The 25520-nt window shown below is 39.4% G+C and overlaps 1 protein-coding gene across 2 annotated transcripts in view; it reads right to left on the reverse strand.

The window, feature by feature from the left end:
- Positions 1-440: 440 nt before the first annotated feature.
- Positions 441-25520, reverse strand: part of SLC38A2 (solute carrier family 38 member 2) — a 47596-nt gene continuing 22516 nt past the window's right edge. For both annotated transcript variants that reach the window (XM_044062019.1, XM_044062020.1), the window contains exons 10-16: positions 21875-22042; positions 20615-20694; positions 19008-19108; positions 15751-15875; positions 15269-15413; positions 11511-11608; positions 441-5364 (exon numbers count right to left, since the gene is read on the reverse strand). In XM_044062019.1, coding sequence (XP_043917954.1) covers positions 5275-5364; positions 11511-11608; positions 15269-15413; positions 15751-15875; positions 19008-19108; positions 20615-20694; positions 21875-22042 — 807 coding nt within the window. In that variant the 3' untranslated portion in view covers positions 441-5274. The remainder of the gene's footprint in view (positions 5365-11510; positions 11609-15268; positions 15414-15750; positions 15876-19007; positions 19109-20614; positions 20695-21874; positions 22043-25520) is intronic.

Below are 25520 nucleotides of genomic sequence, written 5' to 3' on the forward strand. Positions count from 1 at the left end.
CAATAGCTATGAAAATAGCTTTTTGTTTATAAGTAGTTTTCTCAGAATAACAAGAAAAAAGGGTACTTAGCCACAGCCAAGAGCGAGACCACGTCCGAGCTACACGAGTGGCAAACGAGATCTGGAGATATGGAGCACTGCAGCATGGGATGCCTGCCTAGCCCAGCCAATAGAAGACTTCGAGCTAGAAAAGTTTGGCCGAGTCAGAGCCGATATTCGGCTCCGAACCCACGGGTAAGAATGTAGGCGAGATTGGACTACATAACATCCCCTCTTTTCAGATAACACATCAGGAGAATTTCAGACACACATTCCTCAACTGACATATTTAAGGAACCAACAGCACTCAAGCATTTATGAATACATCAGCTGCACATCATATTTAGATAGTATTTATCAGATTCTATAGAACACAACAAAGTATGACAAACACCAAACAGTCTCAGTTAATCATTTATTAAAGTTTATAAGATAAATATATACAAGGTGTTTCACTGAAACAAAAAGAGGTACTGTGCCAGTGAGGCTCAGCTACAAGTATACATAAAATGCAAGACACATGTATGCTTGTATATATACATACGTACATAAAGAAAAGTGAAACAGTGATGCTGCACACACTGGCAGAAAGCCTTCCTGCTACCATTTAGAAGTCAAGTACATATTCATACAGCATGTGTTTTCATATCCAGAAAATGTTTCTTCCAAACTATCCTATCTATTACAGTAAATAAACAGTTCAGTGTTATTTTTTTTTATGAAAAGACAACATTTTAATCTAGTGAAGGGCAATGGGACAACTGGATTCTGCTTTTACATGTCAACTATTGACAACTGTGTTATACTCCCACCTCCAGAAATGGAAATGGGACCACCATAGCTCAGGTTAGATCCCTTATTCATGTGATAACACTTCTATAAAATAAGCATCCCTCCTTTTCTTTCTTGGTATGTCTGTGTGCATAACACACACACATATTTCAGTACAATTATAAACACAAACATACATGTACTTATACATATCTATATATTCACAAGTGTATATATACAAACACTATATTACACTGCAACTGTTGGGTTGCAGAGTAGAAACATTTTACAGCTCAGATTTTTACATGTTGATTTACTACCAAAATTCAAGCATCTTGTTAAACATGATTAGTGAGAAACAGGCACTAGGAGTCACTTTATTTAACTCTCAATCAGGGGACTGCAAGATCAGAATATCCTGATTTAAATTATTGTAAAGCCTGAACTACAGCTGTAACTGGAAATGTATATGAAGCAGAAAATAGGGTCTATATCATCGAACGCTTAAAAAAGCAAACACTGAATAATCAAACCCATGTAAGCGAAAGCTTACAATCTCGAAAGCTCAAAATCGCTGTTCCAAAAAAAAAAAAAACTGAAATAATACATAAAGTGGGGGCTTCACCCTCACACCCTCCCCTACTTAAATATACCAATGCAGTGATCGTACTACAGTGCTAAAAACAGCAAAGTAACGGTAGCGGCCAAGCAAATTCTTCCCCTGGGAAAGAATTTGTTTAAAAGCCGCTTCGTTATTTTGCGTTTTCATTGTTTCAAGTTCGACCAAGACGCATTCGATATTATGCGTCTTCCGTTACCTGATAGGAACCCAGAAAATATTGGGTAAAAAAAATGAGAACAACAAGGTCACCTGACTGGACACTTTTAATAGAAAAAGTTTGAGAATACAAGTAAAACAATACTAATGCATAATGTAAATAAAAAACTCAGTTTTCAGAAAAATAACAGAAAGAAAATTGTATCTATGTCATACATATGACATATATACACATAAATCCATATACATGTGTGTGTGTGTGTGTGTGTGTGCATGTGTACAGACAGACAGGTACAGATTAAGGTATAGATATAGATGGAGTCTGTAAGAGAGAGAATGCTATTTTTGCTTTGATTTAAAGCCTGCCTGCTACTTTGCTTGCGAGATTGTGTTACAGCAGGGTCGTTCCCCGCTGTTGTGCAATCTCGGGACTTGGTATATATAACTAGCAGAAGGGAGGACTTCCCCAGGCAAAACATAAACAGATAATTTTCCCCCCCTGGATTCCCTTTTTGAAGCACTCAATATCTGATGACAGATATATATGTACACACACACACACACACACACACAAATATTTTAGTCTGTACTTTATCTGGAGTATGAGATGGCAATCCTTGTGAAAGAAAAGAAGGGGATTGTCAGAGCTACCTAAAAAAACAACTCCTTAAAGCCTGTTTCTAAGCACATGTAAAACAAATGAGAAAAAGCATATTTACATATTTATACCATATACAGCTACATCTACGTACATTATATATATATACATATACACACATCATAAATACTGAGAAGAGTGATCAGTTGTGGTTCCATAAATAACATATAACAAGCAGCACATTATATGCATTTGGAAGACTGATGAGATGTACATACATCAACATGGAAAAGTAAAAATAATCAAGTTTCTGTAACTGTCTGAAATGTACAAGTTGCAGTAACAATAAGCTACTGCAATTTATTGAAAGCAACTTTTTGCAGTGACTTTTGGTTGAATATAACTACCTGAAGTTTAAATGACTTGATAATGAAAGCTTTGTTCCAGGGCTCATGCACTTGTGCAGTTACTCTAAGACTGAAATAGTTCTAAGTCTCTTTATGGGGAACTCACAATGCTTATATTACTTGCAGCCAAAAGTCATTTTAAAAGATTGCTTTAGTAAAATGTAAAAATCAACCAGGAAAATTGATATACACAGCAGTCTGACTGGCATATGGGCCATGAAATCCCAGCCATTATGTGCCACAGGTCCTAACTGATACTTTTAATAAAGCAGGTAAGTTAGGAAAAAGCTATCCAATATTTATGAAAAAAATAAAACCATAGGCCACATACATGTAACTTAACTGCATTCAGTTTTAGAAGTTTCAGACCATCCATGTTCCCTGACATCATGAAATGGAATTAAAATCCTCATTAAATACAATTCAGACTGTTGTGCAGAGGATGGGTGCTTGAAGTTTACAAAGGCAACTCAGTGGAACATTAAGATTAGCTAAGTAAGAAAGATGAGCAGCCAATGGTGGAATTATTTGTTTTTTTAGCAAGCTGGGGCATGAAATGTAACATTAAAGACACCTAGTACATTTTAGGTGTACTGTACAGGTATCATTTTGAGAGGAAAAAGCTGTGGCGAGCAAGAACCACAGTGGAACCAAAGCACACAAAGGTTGGGTAGATAAAGGACAACTGAGGAGGCACACGGAACCAATATAAAGATCCACATTCAAAGGATACCCTCTCAGATGCACCCTAGTTAAGAACCACACAATACTTAGGAATTCACAGAATACTAACTTGAAGTGATCACTCCCTCCCTTTTATCCCCTCTTGAAGGCTTTACCAAGTCTGGATGGGAAAATCACTGACTGTACCCATCTTCAAAAATAAATACATAAAAAAATGGTACCATCTTCAAAAAGGATCTTGTTTTGCAGGTTTCAGAAATGTGCACCTATTATCTTTAGCACTGTGTAAGGGCTAGCAACAATTTTTTTGGTTGTCCACAATGGCTGCATCACCATCTTACTGGAGACAGTGGTGACAATGGTGTCTCCTAGATAAACAGACGTATATCAGAAAAATGAGCTAGGCAGTCCTCAGCAGGCTGATGTGACTGTAGCAAAGACTGTTTTTTTAATAAAATGACTGTGTTTGCAAACAACATTAAAAATCATTTGTCTGCTACAGCACACTATGTGGTGCAAGATTCCTTGGTATCTATCTATTTATACACTTTAATAGACAGATAAACAATTTCATCATACAGAGCACCATAGTTATCACTGCTCATCAAATAAGTATGTGTGATTTTCTCCCACAGAGTGAGTCAGTTACATAATGTTTCATATATAAATTAAGTGCAACTTATACACCATGACAAACTCAAACACTGATACAAAGAAAACTGGCCAAAGTATAGATATAAACTGTACAGATTTCAGTGTTGCACTATAAAAATATTTGCTGGAAAATAACTTAAGGCTCAGAAGTTAAAAACAGCCACATACTAAAGATTTGTAGCATTTAACATAACAGATTTCATAACACAGTAAAGTCTTGAACAAACAGCAACTCTCCAAACCTCTATAAGTCATCTCAGTCCATCCTATGGATGTATGTGGCACAAAATTGTGTATGACACCTCACCTTGCCCTTCCCATTTTGTGGTCATGTACATTCTCTGTGCTGTGTACTCTAACTTGTTCACTACTGCTCATGAAGAGGTTTTTGGTGGGAAAACAAACTTTTGTGCTAGATTACTCGGCAAAGCTCATCCACATACACCAACTGTAAACATACTTGCTTAAAATACTGAAAGTGCTTTGTAATTTACAATGTCCTTCTCAGCAAGTAAAGTACTGGTGTAAAACCTTCTTTCAAGTTAATCAAAATGAAAACAGTGATAACTCCAATTTTTACTCCATTGGGTAGCAACAGATGTCAATAATTTGCAGCAAGATTACTGACAATTCTTTTCTACTCCGATTTACTAAATATGAGGTACAATCTATTGTACATCTAAATAAAATATCTCAACATGACTGGCCAATATCTAAGACTTCAGCTCATGAACATAATTTACATTACAATATTATTTGTGAATATTCTAGCTTTCTTTTTGGGATGCTCCCTCGTGTCACATGGCATACTACCTCAGGTCTCAATAACCCCTTCAGCTTCTGTAGGAAGCTATCAACTAGAGGGTAGAGACGCTGCAGCTATAAGCCATGAATGGAGCATTTTTTTATTTCAGTTCCCTAAGGGATTCAGGGAGGCAGGGCCTTTAATGACACTGAGCAAAGGTTACATACACACCTCCATAGGCATGTCTCCCAGATGCCCTGCCTCTGTCCTAGTGTTTCCTACAGGTCTATAAACACAGAACCTTTCTGAATGGTAATGTTAGGGGGCAGAAGTCTCCTGCTGAATCTTACCCCCACCCACACCCCAAGATGGGCTAATAGGCCATCAGCTGCTCAGTTTCACCTGTCCTGGCTGGCCCTTCAAATTCTGGGAACATAGTCAAAATCAAAACCAAGCTGACAACAACATAGGAACGAAACTTCTACGCCAGCAGGTCAACAATGGATTTTCTACAATTACATCACACAGTGACAGATGAACTGAGGATGGCATTTCTATGTTTGTTGGAAACTTCAGCAGATATAAAGGTTAACAGACATCAAGGTTTGGAATTGTGAACCCAGTCCAGAATAATAAGGCCCATGCTTCCAATCATGACGATGATTCCAGCTGACAGAAAAAGTATTGCCTACAGATAAAAAAAAAAAACATGAAAAAATCAAATAAGCAAACATTTTTGTAAATTTTGGACTGGCATTTATTACAAATTTTAGTTACTGGCAGTAGCTGTTTGCAAACAAAATCAAATTCAGTGTGCTAAAAGACATTTCATTTGCACTTTGGCACGCGTCAACGTAGCCATTATGCAAATGTATTTAATGCATACTGTAATAACATTGCTAAATTGTTGTTCTGTTTCTACATTCATTTCTGCAAATGTAACTAATGCTCAGGCTAATCTCAGTGAGCTACCCCCCTACCTTGCATTTCTCCCATTGCCTCAGACTCCTTTGCTGTTGCTACTATGAACAATGGCTCCACACTGAAATGACATCCCAGACTAAATATATGCAAGCCCATTCTGTCTCCGTATTTCGAGACTCACTCTAGCGGGTCCTGGTGTTTCAAACAGTTACCAGCACAACTCATGGAAACAGCTTCATAGCCTTCCAACCATTCTGTAAATCAGTCTCTGCTCATTTGTCCTGATGCCTGACTCTCCTCAGTCTGCCAGCTTGACATCATGCTCTTTGGTGAATGGTACACCTAAATGATCTTGTCACTCTTCTAAGTAAAACTTCTACCAGATTTATGCTGTTCTCAAGACAATGTCTGGACCACTACACAGTACTTAGACATGTCACCAAGGTCACTCCTCTATCACCACTAGCTATGTACTTCATCTTAGGTATAACTATTAATATTCTTAAGTCCTTTGTTTTTCATTCTGTCTACAGTCCCCCCATCTCTCTCTCTCTCAAGGCAAGTCTTCCCACAGCAGTTAGTACCAGGTACTTAATTTCTTAGGTTTGATCTCAGCTGCCATCTGTCAGGTGACTTATTTCTCCTACAGTCCTGTCACATATTCTAAAATACCATTCCACCCTGTTGTTGTTTGCAAACTGACTGGCCATGCGGCTCAGAGGTAGAAAAGAAAAGAGTTCAAGGCCCAGCACTGATCACATGACTCTTCAATCATACCATATTGTTCATTACAATCCTCTGAGCTCCTTTCCACTTAACCAGCTTTCTAACCCCTTCTCTGATAAAAGGTGTGGGCCCATGCTTATAATTTTAGTCTTCCCGACAAATCTTTTTGTGCAGGAAGATGAAAATTTTGCAAAAGTTTATATAAAGAACACCTCACCCATGACACAATTACAGCTCTATAGCAGACTGGATTAGTAACCTCCACCCCTTAGAATGCATATTAGTCAGCATCCTTCAAACCATGACAATCCTACCACTCACTCTCACTTGGGACTTGTTGGGTCCTTGAGTTTTATGCTGTCTCAGGATCAGTTCCTTGCTTGTTTCATATTTAGTAATGTCCAGTTGTGCCTACTGCTAATTTGCCATTGCAGTCACTTCCTCAGGAATTTTATTGCTGAAAACTGAGGCAGAATACTCTTGAAGTACAAACTAACAGTCTACAGTGTCAGAGCCTTATTCTAACGTGGGAGAAAAAGTCCCCCATGAAACAGCAAAATGCATGCATTTTCACTGTTGTATGCCCACAGAACTGCAGACAAGAGGTTATAACGGCTCAGCACAGGACAGCTCTAACTATATCAGGAGCACTCGGGACACACATTGATGCCTTTTTCAAATCTGCATATTCTCTTGGAATTTTTACTGTCTCAGGGGGGGGGGGGGATCCAACTATAATAATTTCTTAGGCTAGTTTGCTACACAGACACACAGACCTCTTCAGACATGCTTGATTATTTTTTTTCACAAATCATAAAGTTCACATTCAGCAAATATACCAGTCAAATAGTATATTTTAATGTACACAAGATGATGTAATAAATCTGACTACATATCCAATGTCATACGATATTAAACAGTGCATAGGAAAACAGTAAAGAAGCCAAATGTCTGCAGTACTATTGTAATCTCTACCACCAATAAGGCATTTACAGCATTATACATGTGAACCTGTCAAAATGAATATTAACATAGCCAATTATCATCAAAATGCTATTTTAGGGGCAAGGTAACAGTGATCAAAACCCACATAACTTATAATCGAAAGCTGAAAAAAAAAAGTTATGTACTTACCATAACGTTCCATGTGAGTTGTCCATCTCGCCTTCATTCTTACACATGGGTTCGGAGCCGATGAGTCGGCCGCTTTCACAAGCTCAAGATCTTAAGAGTAGCTCGAGGCCAAGTTCCTATCACATGATGCTCTATGTCCTGCCTCAGATCTAGTTTGCTGATCCAAGCATGTAACAGATATAACACATAACAGGTACTCCAGCAGGAGTAAAAAGTCGCATAACAAGACCCACCAGACCACAAGTCTACTTGTTCTTCGAGAACCTAGAGGGGGAAGGCGGGTGGAAATGTAAGAATGAAGGCGAGATGAACAACTCATATGGAACATTATGGAGAGTACATAACTTCTTTATGTGAAGTTGTTCAATCTCGCCGTTCATTCTTACACATGGGTAGCGTCCAAAGCACCCTAACCCTGGGCGGCTCACGGGAGTATATTCCTGAGGACAGTGGAACCAAAGGAAGCCCTGTCCCTGGAGGCCCTGTCCACTTTGTAATGAGTGATAAAAGTATGCGGCTTAGACCAAGTGGCAACTGCACATATAGTGTCCAAAGTCAATCGAGCCGCATAAGCAGAAGAAGTGGAAACAGCCCTAGTTGAATGCGCTTTCACACCATGCTCTAATGGTTGGTTCGCTGAGGAGTATGTAAATTTAATGCAGTCAACCATTTTGAAAGGGTAATTTTAGACACTGGTAGCCCTTTCTTAGTGTCAGCATGAGAAACAAAGAGTTGTTCAGATTTCCAAAATTCCTTTGTCCTGTCCAAATAGAATCTCAATTGTCTGTGAACATCAAGTTTATGCAACATATACTCCAACTTGTTAGAATGGTTATTGAAAAAGGTTGGAAGTTCGATAGTTTGATTCAGGTTAGTCTCAGAAGACACCTTTGGAAGGAAGGAAGGATTAGTCCTCAATGACACTCCTGTCGGGATGAAACACCAAATAAGGGGGCTTGACAGATAGAGCTTGAAGCTCGGACACACTGCGCGCTGAGGCAATGGCTACCAAGAAAATTGTTTTCCAAGAGAGGAATTTTAAATGGCAGGATGATGCAGGCTCAAAGGGAGGGAGAATAATCCGTGACAGCACAAAATTTAAATTCCAGAGAGAAAAGGGTTGTCTAACAGGTGGCCTGAGATGAATGGTACCCTTTAAGAAGGCCCTACATAGTCTGTGAGACATTAAGTTAGAACTTTCCGATCCGAGGTGGAAATTTGAAATTGCAGCCAATTGAGCTCTTATAGTGGCAGCCGGGACTCCTTTCAGGAGCGCTGGTAGGGCTTACCAGAGAAATGATCTCTGTCACCCTGGTTTTGCGGACCCCCTCTGCCGCCAGGGCGGTGTCTTCCATTATAACCCCCTCCTCTCACTACGTGTGTTCTGGAAAGCTCCTTGGAACTTCCGGAGCCACATTTTCCCACCTTTCTGCCCTTTGGGGTATGGTCTAGTAGGGGTGGAAAAATGGACTCCTACGGCAGATAGAGTCTTTCTGTCTTGCTCACACCTAGTGAGAGTCTCCTTGACTTTGGGCCTGAAAAGCAATGAGCCATCGAACGGGGTGTTAACGAATGAAGACTTGAAGGCTTCCGCAAAGGAAGCATAAGTACATCCAGGAATGTCTTCGAAGAGCTATTGCTGAACCCGCTGCCCGACTAGAACCATCGGCTGCATAGGAAATGAGCCGCATGGACGAGTTAACTATGGAATTAAGGGCATTAAGCTGGGCTGTCACCTTCTCAGAGACAGCTCCATCTGTACTACCCTGCAGAGTATCTCCGAGCTTTTTTAGGAGATTTCTTTGAAGATGGGTAAAATGAGTCAAGTAGTTGAGCGATCGCATTGCACAGGTCGCAGAACTAAAGATGCGTTTCCCGTACCTGTCCATAATCCTGGAAGCTCTATTAGGAGGAAGGACAGTAGAAGAGGTTTCAGACATCTTTTTCTTGGTGGCCGCCGCCAACACCATGGCATCAACCTGCACTCCCTTAGCATCAACCTGCACTCCCTTAGTGAGGAACATCTTATCTTGGGGAACGGAATAAACTTGTTGGGCCTCCGAGGGACACGTTCCATAGTATCAAGAGACTCCCACGCCCTTCGAGCAACCAATTCCATTAGTTCATCGAAGGGAGGAGTCACCCAGAAGGTGGAAGGTTGAGACCCAAAGGTCTCTAGGAGTACCGACTCATCCTCAGTAGGGCTAACGGACTGCCAGTCACCCCTCTGCTTAAGGACCTCAAGGATATCAGCAAAGGAGATATCCTCCGAGGGGAACCGTGGGGACCCTTCTGACTCCTCTAAGTCGGTGTCTGATGTAAGAGACTCCTGCGGGGAGTCTAAATGCCTCCTCTTGCAAAGTTTCTTCTTGGAAACCTCATCAGTGGGGGCTTCTGGTGAGGTCTCAGTAAAACATGGCTCACCCAATGGGTTTACCTGAGGATCTGGGTCTCGATGCTTCACGGGGACCTGTGATGTAGAGGCAGAAAGTGGCACTTTAGGGGAGGAGGAGGACCCTGATGACGTGTGTGTCTTGGAAGACATAACCCTCCTCATAGCATTGAAGGCTCCATTGTTCCGACCCGAAGAAACCGCTGGTTCCGAAGAAGACGGCAACCTCCTCAGTGCTGAGACAGTGGGCTCTGACCCAGAGGAAGGAGCCGAGCACATCCATGCCAATGCTCCGAGAGGACGCATCAGTTCGATTCTCCCCCACCACTGGAACCGACCAGAGTGTCGACTCCCAGACTCTTTAAAGAGACAGAGGAGCCGGCGACCGCACCTTCACAGCAAGGCTCGAAGCCGAAGACTTGGGCTCCAAGGAAGCTTTGGATGACTTTGACGACTTGGAAGTCTGGTCTGCCTTGTCCAAGGACTCCTGAAAATCCAGCTTCAGAAAGCGTCTATCCACCAGCTTTCTTCTTCTTTGCAGCAAAACCCTGCTACTAAAAGAATGGCAGATAGAGCAATCCTCCTGGAGATGAACTGGTCCCAAGCAATAAACACAATTGACATAGGAGTCAGTGATAGACATCTTCTGCCCACATTCTGGGCACTTTTTAAAGCCTGACTTCTTCTTTTTTTCTGATCAGCCATAATAACCAGAACAACAGTATGCACCAATCAGCACAATCCAACACAATTATCTAAGCACACTAAATGCCGTAAAACTATAGCACACACACAGCAAACTCTACAAAAACTCTACTAACACTCTAATAGTATAAAGCTAATTTTACCACAAACGATCTATATACATAAACGCCAATTAAAGATTGGAATCAAGGATAGGGAACTCAGTTAACACAACTAAGGAAAGGCCAAAGGCCTAACAGCAGCTTCTCTTACAGGACGAAAATCTCAACAGAAAAACACAACAAGGTTTGAACTAACTACCAGGCTAACTAGCCCTAATGAACAGGTTATCAAGAAAATTGCAAAACTGCAAAAACTCGCTATAAAGATAATAACAATGAAAATATCAATTATACTGGCCAGAGCTCGCCAATGACCTCCGATCTGTTGCATCGGTAAACTAGATCTGAGGTAGGACGGAGAGCATCATGGGATAGGGACTTGGCCTTGAGTTACTCTAAGATCTTGAGCTTGTGAAAGCGGCCGACTCGGAGCCGATGGATAGGCTCCAAACCCATGTGTAAGAATGAACGGCGAGATTGAACAACTTCACATCAGTTATTTTAAAAGTAAAGTAATCAAACAAACACAAGATCCCAGACAAACATAGATCCATAACCTTCAAAATAAAACAGTGAACAGATATCTCTTCAAAGTTAAGGGAATAAACAGTCCTCTGTCCTGCACTAGATCAACTTTTTAAAATAATTACTTTTCTGATTGTCTGTACTATATAGTTAAGTCTAGCTCTTTACAGCTCATTTTATAAAAAGACAGTGCTACTAGTTACTACAGTTCTAGAATATTACAATAATACTGCAGTGCTGAGACACAGCTTTTGAAGCAGAACAGATAACAAATTCCTCTGAAGAAACGTAACATAATGTGTACAGTTTGAAAAATCAGTGACTTACCCCGATTTTCTGCAAAGACTTCATTGGTTCTTTTGTTACAAGTTTAATATAAAATGCTGACGGAAGAATAAATATCAACATGGCAGCAGCAGAAGCCCCTGTAACAAAATGAAACAGAACATTTTAAGTATTTTATTTACATTTTACAAAAACATATACAGCAGTGCTATTAAGCCAACCATTTACACAGTTTGCTTTTTATGTTAAAATGCTAAAGTTTGTACTAGCTTTCAACCTTCACTGTTCTACTGCCATCTTTTAATGAACACAACATCATTCATTCATTGTCTAAGGCCAGCTGTGAATAACTAACAGACAGCCCTTGTTCCACTCTTTTTGTTAACCTTCATTCTACTGACTTAATTTGTGGTCCTGAAAAGCAGCCCTGATCAAACTCACTCTCCTCTCAGCCCCTGAAGGGCTAGGATGCTCTGTCTTCTTTATAAAATTAATACTTAGCATCTCAGTATTGTTCTGCTTCACCTTCTTTACCCTAGATCTAAACTGAGCAATCGTTAGCAGCTGTGGGATTGGTCCTGGAAGTTGATATATTTGACCATTAAGGGGTGCTCAAAGTCACAATCCTACCAAGAATGAACTGCAGAGCCATGTTCCTACATGAACAACAATGCACTTTTCTGTCTTTAAGATAAAAAGGTGTAAATGACAGTAACAGAGTAAAGTTAGCTCTAGGATGCTCTTCACCTTGGCAAATTACACGCATTTCTATCCTGGTTTCGACTCTGATGGGAGTGCATTCTATGAGTCTGCATGTCCTCCCTGTGTTCATGTGCATTTCTTCTGGGTACTTTGGTTCCCCCATATTCCAAAGATAAGCAGTAGGCGGACTGGACATGCTAAACTGGCCAAAGTGTGAGTGTGTGGTACTGAAGAATAACTACAGAGCAGGGCTAGGCACCTGCCAGTATGAACCTTGATTCTAGACAATTGTCACTGTTGAGGTGATACCCCGACCCCATGAGCAAAAACGGGAGAAAGGAGTTGTGGATGAATGGAACTTGAGGTAAAATGTTGTGCCTACATTTACATTTCTTGAACCCTCTTCTCCCCATCATCAGTAACTGTCGAAAAACAGTCAACCATCATATAAATGTTAACATCAAATAAAACAGAAAAATGTTCTAACAAGTGTTAAGTAACAGCACAGAAACCAGAATTAGAACTGTTAGGGCAAGATGATTTAAAAATAATGTTGAGGCCCATGTGGTGAAGAGTCATCAAATTGCCCAATGAAAATAAAAGAGAGATTAGTCTGATTTGAAAAACTGTCTAATTTGAAGAAACAAAGCCAGAGAGTAATACCAAACTAAACTTAACAATTTTGTCTTGCAAAATGACACATACTTAGACTGACATCACTTATGACTGTTTCTCTCTAGCTCAATGCTTGCAAAAGAGATCTGGAGAAGAAAACAGTTTGTGGAGAATCATGGCTAAAAGAGGTGGGGCTAACAGCCTAGGAGGGTTTCAGATGCCAAGCTGTCTAATGGCATGCAGGTTTTGTTCTTGAGGAGTATGGATCTCCAAACACTAGATAAAAGTTCTGAAACACTGTGTGCAAGTCCTTCTACCAATCTGGTTGCTATCGTCTGAAATGCACACCCAGGTCCTTAAAATAATGAGGCTTCAACATAACAAAATATAATTTTACAAAATGCCCATATGAAGTGTAACAACTTCGTGTTAACTGCTGGTGATGCTGCCTTCCAAGCATTCCAATATTTTTCTAGCCTGTTCTGCTTGCTTACCAACTTTACCTGAAATGACTTCCCTTTTTGGCTGTCTTTCTACACCAACCCTGCTGTATAAAACTGTATTTTCAGCAAAATATCCAGTTCTTCTGTCTAGATATACCTTAATACATAGCCAAGGAATTAATTGATGAAATAGGACAGGAAAGCCACACTGGAAGCTGAAACTGAGGGTTAAGAATCTTTCCTAGCACAAAAGCTTTCAGGGAATTTTAAAAATGCTGAAGGTTCACTAACTTCTCATAAATTAGCCTCTAGTTCTAATGAAAATTCTGGAATTTGAAAATACAGTTGAAAAATGGTCTGAACTACTTAAAAAGTAAAACTCGTATAAAATCAGACATAACATGCTCCTTTTTGCTTAATTTTATTTATAGGTTCATTGGTAAGTACTAAGCTAGCTGCCCTTATGGGCCATCTTAAGCCTAGCGAATTTCCCTTTTTGTACTTAAAATAAAAAATGAAAATAACCTACCCCATTTGGTTATAGACTGGCCTTATCCATCCCATAGTCGATAATTACATACATTACCCCAATGAGAGTAACTAGGATCATACCACAGATAACTTGGGGGGACCCTTGCATGGGATAGAGCATGTAGGAGGTGCCTCTGTCCATTAGCAGCACAGGGGGCAGTCCTGGGGTAACCATAGCTCCAACTTGCGTTTGAATATAGACAGATATGAACCTTGTTTTATGTGGATGAGGACTCTGTTCCACAGCAGCGGTATCCTCAGCTAGATATACTTCTCCCTCCAAACAATTCTACAGATGCTGAAGAAGAGATTTATATCCCTAGACACTTGAGTGTTTCTGATGCATTTGGCTTCCTGAAGTGTAGTAAATCCATCAGTAATGAGTCGGAGGATGCATTGTATGCCAGACACAAATCATCTCTTAACAGCCTGTGGGATAATGACTGAAGTGACAGGGCTTTGAGTTGTTCCATGTAGAACAAGTGGATTAGTTCTTGTATCCTTTTAGTAAGGTATCTCTCGTCCTCCCCTACCAAAGCAACAACCCCCTCTTCACCTTTTTGACATACCTGCTCATCCTCTGGCTATGTTGAAGCACACAGCCAGCTGGGTTTAGAGTTGGGCCAGGGCAAGCTGTACTCCTTGAGCAGTTTGGATTTATACCCAACATCCAAAGATGTCAACCTAAGACAGCTGATGAAATGCCAGTCCATTTTACATATTTATAGCAGGACAGAAGCCAAATGTCTTCTCAGGTGGTTGCAGTGCTGACAAAACATTCCACCCTCCCCGGGACAGGCAAGCTGGCAAAATGTCGCTCTTTCCCATCACTCTCAACCAGCTCACCAAGGACTGGGTTCATTAATGAAATCTGGCTCTTCAGTGACGCAGTCGGTGCTTCATTCTTCTGTGCCAAGGATCTGACCAGCAAGCTCCTTTCATGGGAACTTCTGGTGGTGATCAGTGACAATGGACAGCCATAACAGTTTACCTGCTTGTTTATTAAAATATTTAGTGACCATTTTATGCCCTCTGAGAGTACAACTGAATTATTGAGATTATCAACAGACACCATGTAATCCAGGTCTACAGAGCCCTCAAGCTATCTGCAGCAACAGCAAATCTGTGACACGTTAATGAAAATAAACTGCAAAGTAATTTTCAGTACACTGAGATGGCATACTACTATGGCAACAGTGACAATTTAGTACCCTAGCATGTTGTACAACCATAATTTCAAGAAAGGTGGAACTTCAATACTGAAGGTTTAGGAACTTGGAATCACTGTAACCTAAGAATACAAGATTTTCTATGAATTGCAGCTACTGATTCATACAATCTTAAATATAAAGGTTTTTAGTCAAATATGGACTGAATTTTTTGATGCAATCTTACACATCAAAGTTTCACTGAAATATGGAGTGAAGTTTTTCTTTTTTTTTTAGTGATCAGAGCAGTTTCAGTACTTCTTAAACATATCAACTATTGTGCTCAAATGTCTGCACTTACCAATAAATCCAAAAATATCTCTGATTGTTGGCACAAAAATAACCAACAGATTGGTGAATCCAAGCAAAGCTAATGTTATGAATGCGTGACGATACCAGTTGAAATCATATTTAGCAAAAAACATCTGCTGAACAGAATTACGAATCTGGAAAAAGAATAAAACACGTTAAGCTACAAAATTAAAACTGATTTGCAGAAGTGCTGTTTGAATGGCTTTAAATGCTCACAACTATTCCCACATCAAGTTTCCAGTTCAAAATGTGTGATCCAGTAACACATGTAACACACGTAGCTGACCGTACTGTTAGGTAGGTGATTCCTTATGTACACCAGGCAACTTACACATTTAAAGAACTACACAAGGTAACTTCAAAACACATAAAGCCAGCACAAGATAAAATAGAAGCCGGAACTTTAGAAAAAAGTAAAATATTAAACTATGAAGAATAACTATTATATACTAAAATGTGATGATAACTTACTGGAAAGAGCACAATCGGCACAGTCAAGGTGACAGCGACAAGGACAGCCAAACGAACAATAATGAGAATGAGATCGAAATCTAGAACTTTTTTGTAGGTATGAAGCAACTCATCCTCAACTTTACCTGGAGAAACAACAAATTGCACACAAGTTATTAATGGGTCTAAAAGAAAATGTTTTCCATGCAACATTTCATTATGTGATTGCAATCAAGAAGGTCACAACTGAAAACATTAAACAACTAAATACTTCAGAATGATACCAGTTTTAAAATGAAAATCAGGAAAAAGGTTAACTGACATTTTCACTCAAAATTCTTACCAGGAGTCTAGCATTTTGCCCAGAAACCCTTTAAAATCTGTGTGATGATACCAGCACTAAGTTCTGCATAACTCCCTCCTGATCAGTCTGGGTTGGTGCCACTGTGTTAAATATGCATACAGATTACCGAGAGGACAAAAACTTAAATGACACAGCAAACATTTCGCTTTGCATTTCTCTCCAAGTTTCGGTTTAATCATCACGCCCCCCACTGGCCTATCAACCATTTTACCCTACCTGTCCAGTATATCCTAGCACCTCATAAATGGTGGTCCTTGCTCCATATAGGGTTTACCCTTCAGTGTATCTACTTTGAGATCAGTCACAGGTGCAAGACAGGACGAAGGCGAGACCTTTCTCCTGACAGTGTGGCTCCTAACTACCCCCCCCCCCAATGCCTGGCCAGTATAGACAGCCTAGAGTTTAAGGAGAACAGGCACATGCTTCCTTACACTTTCTCTGGCTAAACTACCAGCACTGACTGGTAGGTTAAGATGTTGCCAGGGTTTTAAGTTGCTAATTCTCCTAGCTTTTGACAAGTATTAATCAACTGTCTGATGAGCACGAATCTCCATCTCCAACACTCTTTCCCTATTGGCTCCTTCCATGCCCAAACCACTAAAAAACTCAGGTTGCTAAGAAACAACTGGAACACTATCCCATGGTGCCACTAAATATTTACACATCAAAATAAATTAAAGCAATAACTGGGTCCTTCTCACTATTCCAACAATTCCTGTCTGACTGTTAGCCCTGTGGGAAATAGATATGCAGAAACCAAATAAAATGAAATTCTTTATTAAATACATACTATCATTCATAATTTGTTCATATTAAACCTGGACTCCTATATTAAATATAACATTTACAGAAGCTCAATTCTATTACTGTATCTGACATCAACTTTCTGAAGTCAGACTAGAATTAGAAAGAATCCAAAACCAGAAATCCTCATTTCTTATTATGGACTGGCCACAGTGCCTTATCAAACATTGATTTTATATCCTCAAAGGTATTTCTATTTTGTCAGATGATAAATGCAGGTTAAACATTACCACATGTTATGTAATCCCATTTGCTAAAATACTTGCAGAAGCCCCACAAATATTACAGGATTAATGACTTCAGTTGTGAATCCTCTTCCATTTTCTAAATTTTGTAAGCCAAACCAAAACCAAACATCCACTAGTACAGCCGCACTCATTTTGCACATAATTAAAACTAAGCAAATATAAAATTGCATGCATGATCTTAGTGGAACCTTACAATTACTATGTGGTGTCACAGATCAAACACCCACACCAGATTCCTAATTAGTATCAAAAAATAAAGCATCCTACTTTTTCTGTCTTGAGCTAGCTTTATCATCAACGCTTATTCTCACAAAAAGATATATAAATACTTCAGTCAGTATTTTACAATTTTGTTAACATAACTTTTAAAGATCTAATTTTTTTTTTTTTTGCCATGTATGTTTTGCAGATCTGTGTTCAGTCATCAAATGGAAAAATCACCGAACAGCATTACATCGAAAATGCCACTTAGTGAAACTACTAATATGGGAGGCCATTCTCCACTAACTATATATTAGGGTTGCCACCTTCGTTCACGGCTAAAACCGGAGCCACGCCACTCCCCTCGCGTCACCAGTAACCCCGCCCGCCCCACCCCCTCTCCCGCCAACATACCGCCCATTTTGTGATGTCACGACAGCATCACTCAACGGGAACGCCCTCTTTTTTCGTTCCCGCCGCCAGCTTTTGGCTGATTTGCTATGCTTTTCTGTAAGAAAAGCATAGTAAATCAGCCGATCAACGGGAACGCCCTCTTTTTTTGCTCCCGCCGCCTGCTTTTGGCTGATTTGCTATGCTTTTCTGTAAGAAAAGCATAGTAAATCAGCCGATTTACAAACTCCGATAGTCTGTTTCCTTTTTGAAACAGAATACCGGAGTTTGTACAGTGTTTTCCGGACTACCGGAGAATCAGTTTGATTTCCTGATAGTCCGGAAAAAAAACGAAGGGGTGGCAAGCCTACTATATATACCAACTCCAAGATCACACTACAGTGGGGAAAGGGCAAATTTCCTTATCCCTATCGTAATGCAATCTTACTCAAATGGCTCGATGAACAGCATTTTCGATGAAACATGTCATTCGATGACTAAACATAGACCCCTGTTGTAGTAAATAAAGAAGCAGTAAAACATTTATATAAATGAGTTACATAACAAACAATATATTTACTTTTTTTTCTTATTAAAAAAAAATATATACTAACAAAACACTTGCAACAGCTTATATATATTTTTTTAACACTATACAAAATTTCTAAAATGTTTTCATGTAGTGAAGTAAATTTTAGAAGATGTAATGAAAGCTTAAAAACTGAATGGGAACATATTTTGCCTAAGTTTAAAAGAACTGTCACTTAAAAAATAAAACAATGTTGCCCAATTTTACATTTAGATACTACAAAGTGAATTCTATTGCACCATTTCTTAGACAAATTCCTAACTCTCAGCAACAACATTATTATGAAATATTTTAACAACAACTCATAAAACAATAACAAGAGACTGGAATACCTGTACTTCCTGACTTTGAAGACTGGCTGTCTCCATTAAATAATATTGGTATAAAAATAGATACAGTAATAATTATCCAACTCTACCCAAATTGGCTTACTGATTTAACCTAGGCATTATATTAGGCATTAGACATAAGCTAAAACTGCAACAAATTAGTTTTAATTCAGGCTTTGGTAACTTCAATATTAGTCATGTTTGTTACTATGAAATATAACCTTGCTTTTTAAATTGTTATCATGATGCTTTGTTATGAATAGAACATTTCATGAAAAACTGACTAAACAAACAAAAAAAAAGTAGTAAAAACATCTAAAAAGAAATAAAAATGTAATACAGAGAATACTGACCGTAGAAAGTCAGATATCCAAACAAAGCAGCCAAAAGATACATTACAAACATAGCGAAGAAAGAAACGTTGGCGACATTCTGCATTCTTTTGCGATTACGACTGTAAAAAAAGGAATAAATTTACTAAATCAATTAAATTTTGTTGAGGTGGCAGTAAACATTCACAAAAACATTATGAAAACCATGACTCCACTTTAGTAAAACAATACATAAACGCAAAATATCACAGTAAGCATTTTTGCCCTCAAAGTGGACTTCTTCAGACTGACTGTAAACATGCTACATTGAGTTTGTAAGCAATATAGTTTTACAGATTTTAATTATTAGTGGCTTACAGCAGCTATCAGTATGATCCATACAACTGCTGATAACAAGCAGCAGTTTCCCATCATACAAGCAGTCCTACAACACATCAAGACAAGATCCATGGGGAAAGTAGTCAAGAAAATGGAAGACAGCTTTCATGTAGCTTTCCTTTTCCAAACTACAAAAGTCTGTGTGCAAGTCCTAGTTTATAAGAAAGGGAAATGGGGCGAGATACTAAGTTCTCATGAAAAACTAGAAAAGGATACAGAGTAGAATCTGCATAAAAAAGAGGGTATGACAAAACCCGGTCTGTTTTAAAATGTTACAGGTAAACACAAAGTAGATTAAATTCTAAACAAGAACAGAAAAGTATTCATTACAGAAAATGAAAGAGATTCTCAGGCACTAGATACAAAAAGCTGTTTTGGTATCCCAGTCATATCAGGTACACTAAATGTAGTATCTTGTAACTGGTTTCTCAGAATGATACAGCTGCATACAGCACAGTGACATCCTAACAGAAGGAGTAAGAACCAGAGCACTGGGATATTCTTAGAGTGTCATTGTGGAACTTATGCAAGGTGCTTGATAAAAATACAGACTTCTACATTACTCAGTTCTTGATGAGGCACGAGGGCAGAAATGTTGTATTGACTGTCAGTTGTTAGCTAGTTATGCTTACTTCTGTACAAGAACCATGAAATAAAATTACATAACAATGGAATTTCTGCTCTGGCCTATTAATTAAAACATTCACAGAAAAATGATGCTCATGAAACAAAGTAGTGCAACAATGTAAAACGTGCAAGGAGATACAAGGCCAAAGCATAAAACACTTAATTCCTGTAGACCCCATAAGGAGGACTAGAAATTTTGGAAAAAATGCACTACCTAATCAGTTAGCGATCCCATTTCAGAACGTGGAATTAAACCTGTACAAATACTTTAACCTCAAGCCTCACGAAAGACTAAAATTTGGAAATTAGCGAAAAAAGGGGTACGTCACTCTGCAATCCATTCTCTATTCTACTTATATGCAGTATAAACAGCATACTGCAGTCATGACAGCTTACAAGGTCACCAGATCTCCACTGAGCACCCACCCAATGCCACTATCTTACATTTGCAGTCTCTATTCTAGCAGTTCAGAAATGGCCAAGTGCTTTAGTGGAAAAAAAAAAAGGATGAATAATCTCTTTAAATATAATCCTCCTGCTGCAGAAATATACTCCCAAGATTTGTAAGTGGGTTACAAAAATGCAAACAATACAAACATATGTGCATGTATGGCTCTACTTACTCCTTAAGTTCTTCATAGATTGGAAGCACTGAGGGATGGCACACAAATGAAAATGTCAGGATAGGTACAGCATATACAGTCTGAAAGAAAAATGCAAATAAAACAGGGACTATGTTAATAAGTGTGACAGTCTCTGCACTTCAACAACTACATGTAGTTGGCCCAGTAAGAAACCCATGAAGGCCTCACATAACCAGCTGTATTTACTTATACTTGGAAAACATACTAACAAACATACTTAAGAGGAACTGAACTTCTCCTAGCATCTCAGTTGACATGATGAGCCATGGTCCTAGGCTATTAATCATCTGGTATACACACACACACACACACACACACACACACACACACACACACACACACACACACACACACACACACACACACACACACACACACACTTCCTTTTAAGCTTGCTAAAACTAATTATTTGATTAAACAGACTAAAATGTAAAGGGCCTAAGCCTTTGAATAAATTCTGGAAACTATTTTAAAAGCAGATTATGAAACAAGTACATGATGGAACAGCACAGGCAGAAAACTGGCTATGTGCACAACTCCCCCCCTTTTTTACTGCACATTAAAGAAAAGAATGAACACCTTCCAACAGCAAAACATCTGTGAAGCTTCTGTCTTGATGTCACCAACAAAGTTTATTTAGTGAAGTTGGAAAAAACATGACATATCAAATTCATTAAATTGTATAACTAGCTATCAAAAGACCATGGAAGTACACCCACGCATTTCAGGAATGACCCTGCTGAAATGCTTAGAGGCAAACACAATACTGAAATAACCCCCTGGTCAAAGTGCTATCTTAACTTCCAGTGCTTAAACACTAAATCTACTAAATTTGATAATTTAACTGCATGATCTAATGTTAGCACTGCACTCTTTTCAGGAGTGATCCCAATGAAATGCTTGCAAAAACACAATACTTAAAAGAACCAAACTCATTCAACTGACCAGCTTGCAAGTCTTTGTTTATTTAATAGCTGGATTCAGTTTACTTAAACTAGACGTGGTCTTAGAAGCTTGCTGGGTAATTTATAACATTACCAGCATGATTTTATGTAGGCAGATTAACTTAACATCTGTAATAGCTTAATTCAAAGCATGATATACTTAGATGTATTCTAATTACATAATCTGTGTAACATATTCTGATAGCATACTTTGTAACTTCCTTGTGCCTGGGTTGCATATGAAAAGGACTATGTTGAATTAGTCCACCTACCTAGATTTCATAAATAAACTCACCTGAGAATTAAAAACAAACATCTTTGGTTTGCATGCTTCAGAGATTGGACTAGTCTCATTTGGTGCATGGTATGAAGCAGCTGTGAGTTCGACTAAAGTGTTGTTCAATGTTAGGTTAAGTGCATCCTCTTCCAAAGGACATGGGATCTGAGACTTCTTATAAATCACCTGAAAGCAATTACACAATAATATTGAATAGTGCCACTTAACAGTCGATCACTCTAAAGTTGAATTGCAGACATTAACACACAAAAAATACTATCACAATGAAGCACAGGAAGTGCATGAATGTCTTATTTTATTTATTTGCCTTTTCGTTCTCAAATTCTGAAAATATGAAAAAAAAAATCACAATTTTCATAGCAGAAAAAAAAATCATTGACAGTTTTACAATTCTGTAGATGCACACAGTACATCAACAAACTGTGTACAACACATGATTTGTGATTCTAAATTATAATAAAGTTATTCTTGAAGTTCTGAAATTCTTCTAGCAGATGTAATTGTTGAAAAAAAAGACAGTTTTCCAGGTCAAAAATTTAAGATCACACTGATCTGCAGGTTCAAAGGGAGAGTCTATTAAAGCTTGCAGTACCAAATGTAAATCCCATGGAGGCATGGGGTCTTTAAAGAGGGATCTTAGTAGAAGAGTACCTTTCAAAATTGCTTTACACAGTTTAGAGGAAGCCAGGGAAGAATTTTGAAATCCCACAAGAAAGTTAGAGATTGCTGCTTCTTGACACAGGGGATACGATCTGGTTCCCCCTTGCTTGTTGATGTACCAGACTACTGACATGTTGCCTGTCCGGACTGCAAATGACCCAAGAAAAACAGAGTCCTGGAATGCCTGCAATGCTAAGACCACCGCTCTCATCTCCAGAACACTGATATGCAGGTTGGCCTCTACAAGGGACCAAGTGCCTTGGACTGTTTTCCCCATGAAGTGCCCCCACCAACCCAATCTAGGAAGCATCCGTGGTCACTATGGCTTTGGGCTGAAACAGGATGAAAGGACAACCTTGTAACAGCTGTTCTGACTGCATCCACCATGAAAGGTATTGTTTGCATGCCTGGGTTATTCTTACTTTTGCAGACATGGGCTAAGAAAGCATTGACCATTGTGCTCCTACCATCCAGTGAAGACTTCTCATGTGGAATCTTGCTAAGGGGACTAAAATGATTGCCTCTGACATTGATCCAGGGGCTTGCAGGATCAATTGGGCTAAAATTCTGGCACTGCAAATTATTTTCCTGACCTGCGTCCTTATTGTTTGCACTCTCGACAGAGGAAGAGTAACTACCATAGACACTGTGTTGAAAATTGTTCCTATGAATTCTAATATCTGGGTGGTTGCAGAAGAGACTTGTAATTTATAGTTATTTCAAGAAGCAAACAGGTCTGTAACATCTGATCCTGAGCTTCTATCAGTCGATGCCTGGTTGGGGCGGTAATGAGCCAGTCGTCTACATATGGAAACACCCGAAATTTTTGCAGTCTTAAGTGAGCTGCAACCACTGCCGTGCACTTGGTGAACACCCTGGGGGCTGTGGTGAGGCCAAAGAGCAGTGCTCTAAACTGATAGTGCCAGCTCTCATATGGAAGTGTAAGTACCTTCTGGATCGTATGTTCATCTTTAAGTGATAGATCTTCGCATCCTGAAAATCGAAGATCTATAAAGCACATCCAGCCATCCTTATCTAGAAAGGGCAGAATAGACTGAACCATGACCATCTACAACTTTATGTTGAACCGACTTTTTCAAAACACCAAGATCCAAAATTGGTCTCCAGTCCCCCGTTTTCTTTGGTACTAAAAAGAATCTTGAGTAAGTTCCAGATCCTATCTGGTCTGGTGGGGCCTCTTGGATGACTCTGTTTTCTAGCAGCTTTTGAATTTCTAGTGCTGCAGCTTTACTCTGATTGGGTGGAACATCAGGAATTTTCCTGAGTAATGGAAGAAGAAGGGGAAAAGAGAATTATATATGATACGAATGTAAGCATTGTGCCGAATGTATTTACACACATGTAGAGTGCATTTATTAGACTACTGTAACTGTTTTGTAGAACTTATGGTCAATCATTGGGACATATGTTACCTGTACACCCTCCCATGCTTGCTAACACCATGATGTAATTTCAACATATATTGCATTTACTAGGGCAATGCTAACTCTGTGAACTATTTAGCATTTTCCACTGTGGCTACTGGTATTTATTGAATTTCATACAGCTCTAGGTCTACTTCACTCATGGCTGCCCCCCCCCCCCCACCCTGATAATTATCCTGCAAACAACAGAGGGCAAAAGGAGTCACTACTGGGAGTTTTACTGTCTGAAATAGTCTTATCTCTAGGTCTACTTCACTCATAGCTGCCCCCCCCCCCAAGTGAAGAATTTCTGAAAATTATTCTGCAAACAGCTGAAGGCAAAGGGACTCACTACTGGGACTTTTACTCTCTGCAATATTCTTATGTAGGTGTATTCCCTGTTAATTATTTTTTGCATCTAGTTCTTAGTGCTTTTACTTAATTTTATTATACTGGCTTAGCGTGCACACTTACAAGGTCTCCCCTCTCCTTTTCCTAATCCCTGCCATTGAAATTAACTGCCACTAGCTGGCAGCAGAACACCACTAAACAGCTGAATCTTAGCCCAGATAAGCAGCTCATTTTGTAATAGGGTTGCCACCCCTCTGTTTTTTTTCCTGGACTATCCAGAAATCAAACTGATTCTCCGGTAGTCCGGAAAACACTGTACAAACTCCAGTATTCTGTTTCAAAAAGGAAACAGACTATCAGAGTTTGTAAATCGGCTGATTTACTATGCTTTTTTTTTTTTTTTTTACAGAAAAGCATAGTAAATCAGCCGAAAGCAGGCAGCAGGAAAGAAAAAAGAGGGCGTTCCCACTGAGTGATGTCATCGCGATGTCACAAAATGGGCGGAATGTGGGTGGGAGAGGGGGTGGGCGTGGTTACTGGTGACGCGAGGGGTGAGGCTTTACTCCGGTTTTCGCCACAAAGGAAGGTGGCAACCCTATCTTGTAAGCAAAACAGTGCTCTACAGTTATTTAAATTCTCCAGTATTACTGTCTACTTTAAAGTCACCCAAGTCCCTTCAAAGCAGTTATTTTTTCCATTCATTGTGAATAAATAGTGGAACACAGTAACTGACATCATCCCTGCCATTAAACTACAACGCTGCTTACCTTCATTACTTAGACTCCTGATACTCCCCCCCCCCCAGCTCTTACCTCCTAGGTAGGTCTCTAGATCAGGTTTCACTACTATCCCCCCACTGAATATCCTCCCTCCTCCCCTTAGCTTGATAGTGTCACATTAGGCTTCCCCATTAGTCCTGCACCTAAACAAACAAAGTACTCTGAAAATACAGGTTAAAGCTATTTTACCTGCACCCACATACATAAGGTGCTCTGATATTATATATTAAAACTGTACAAATTTACTCTCGGTCACTACTTGCCCTGGAAAGGGCATACTGATTACCTCTGCAGTCTCGTGATCTGTGTGGGCCCTGCTCCGTTCGCCTCACTTTCCCACCCGCCCCCACTATACCCACATTTATTTTTAACCTCTCATCACCTGACCACAGCCAAACCAATCAGCTAACTCATAATAACATCTTTAGT

This window comes from Protopterus annectens, chromosome 2.part1 (assembly GCF_019279795.1).
Source record: "Protopterus annectens isolate FY-2018-M chromosome 2.part1, PAN1.0, whole genome shotgun sequence".
NCBI classification, from domain to species: domain Eukaryota; kingdom Metazoa; phylum Chordata; order Ceratodontiformes; family Protopteridae; genus Protopterus; species Protopterus annectens.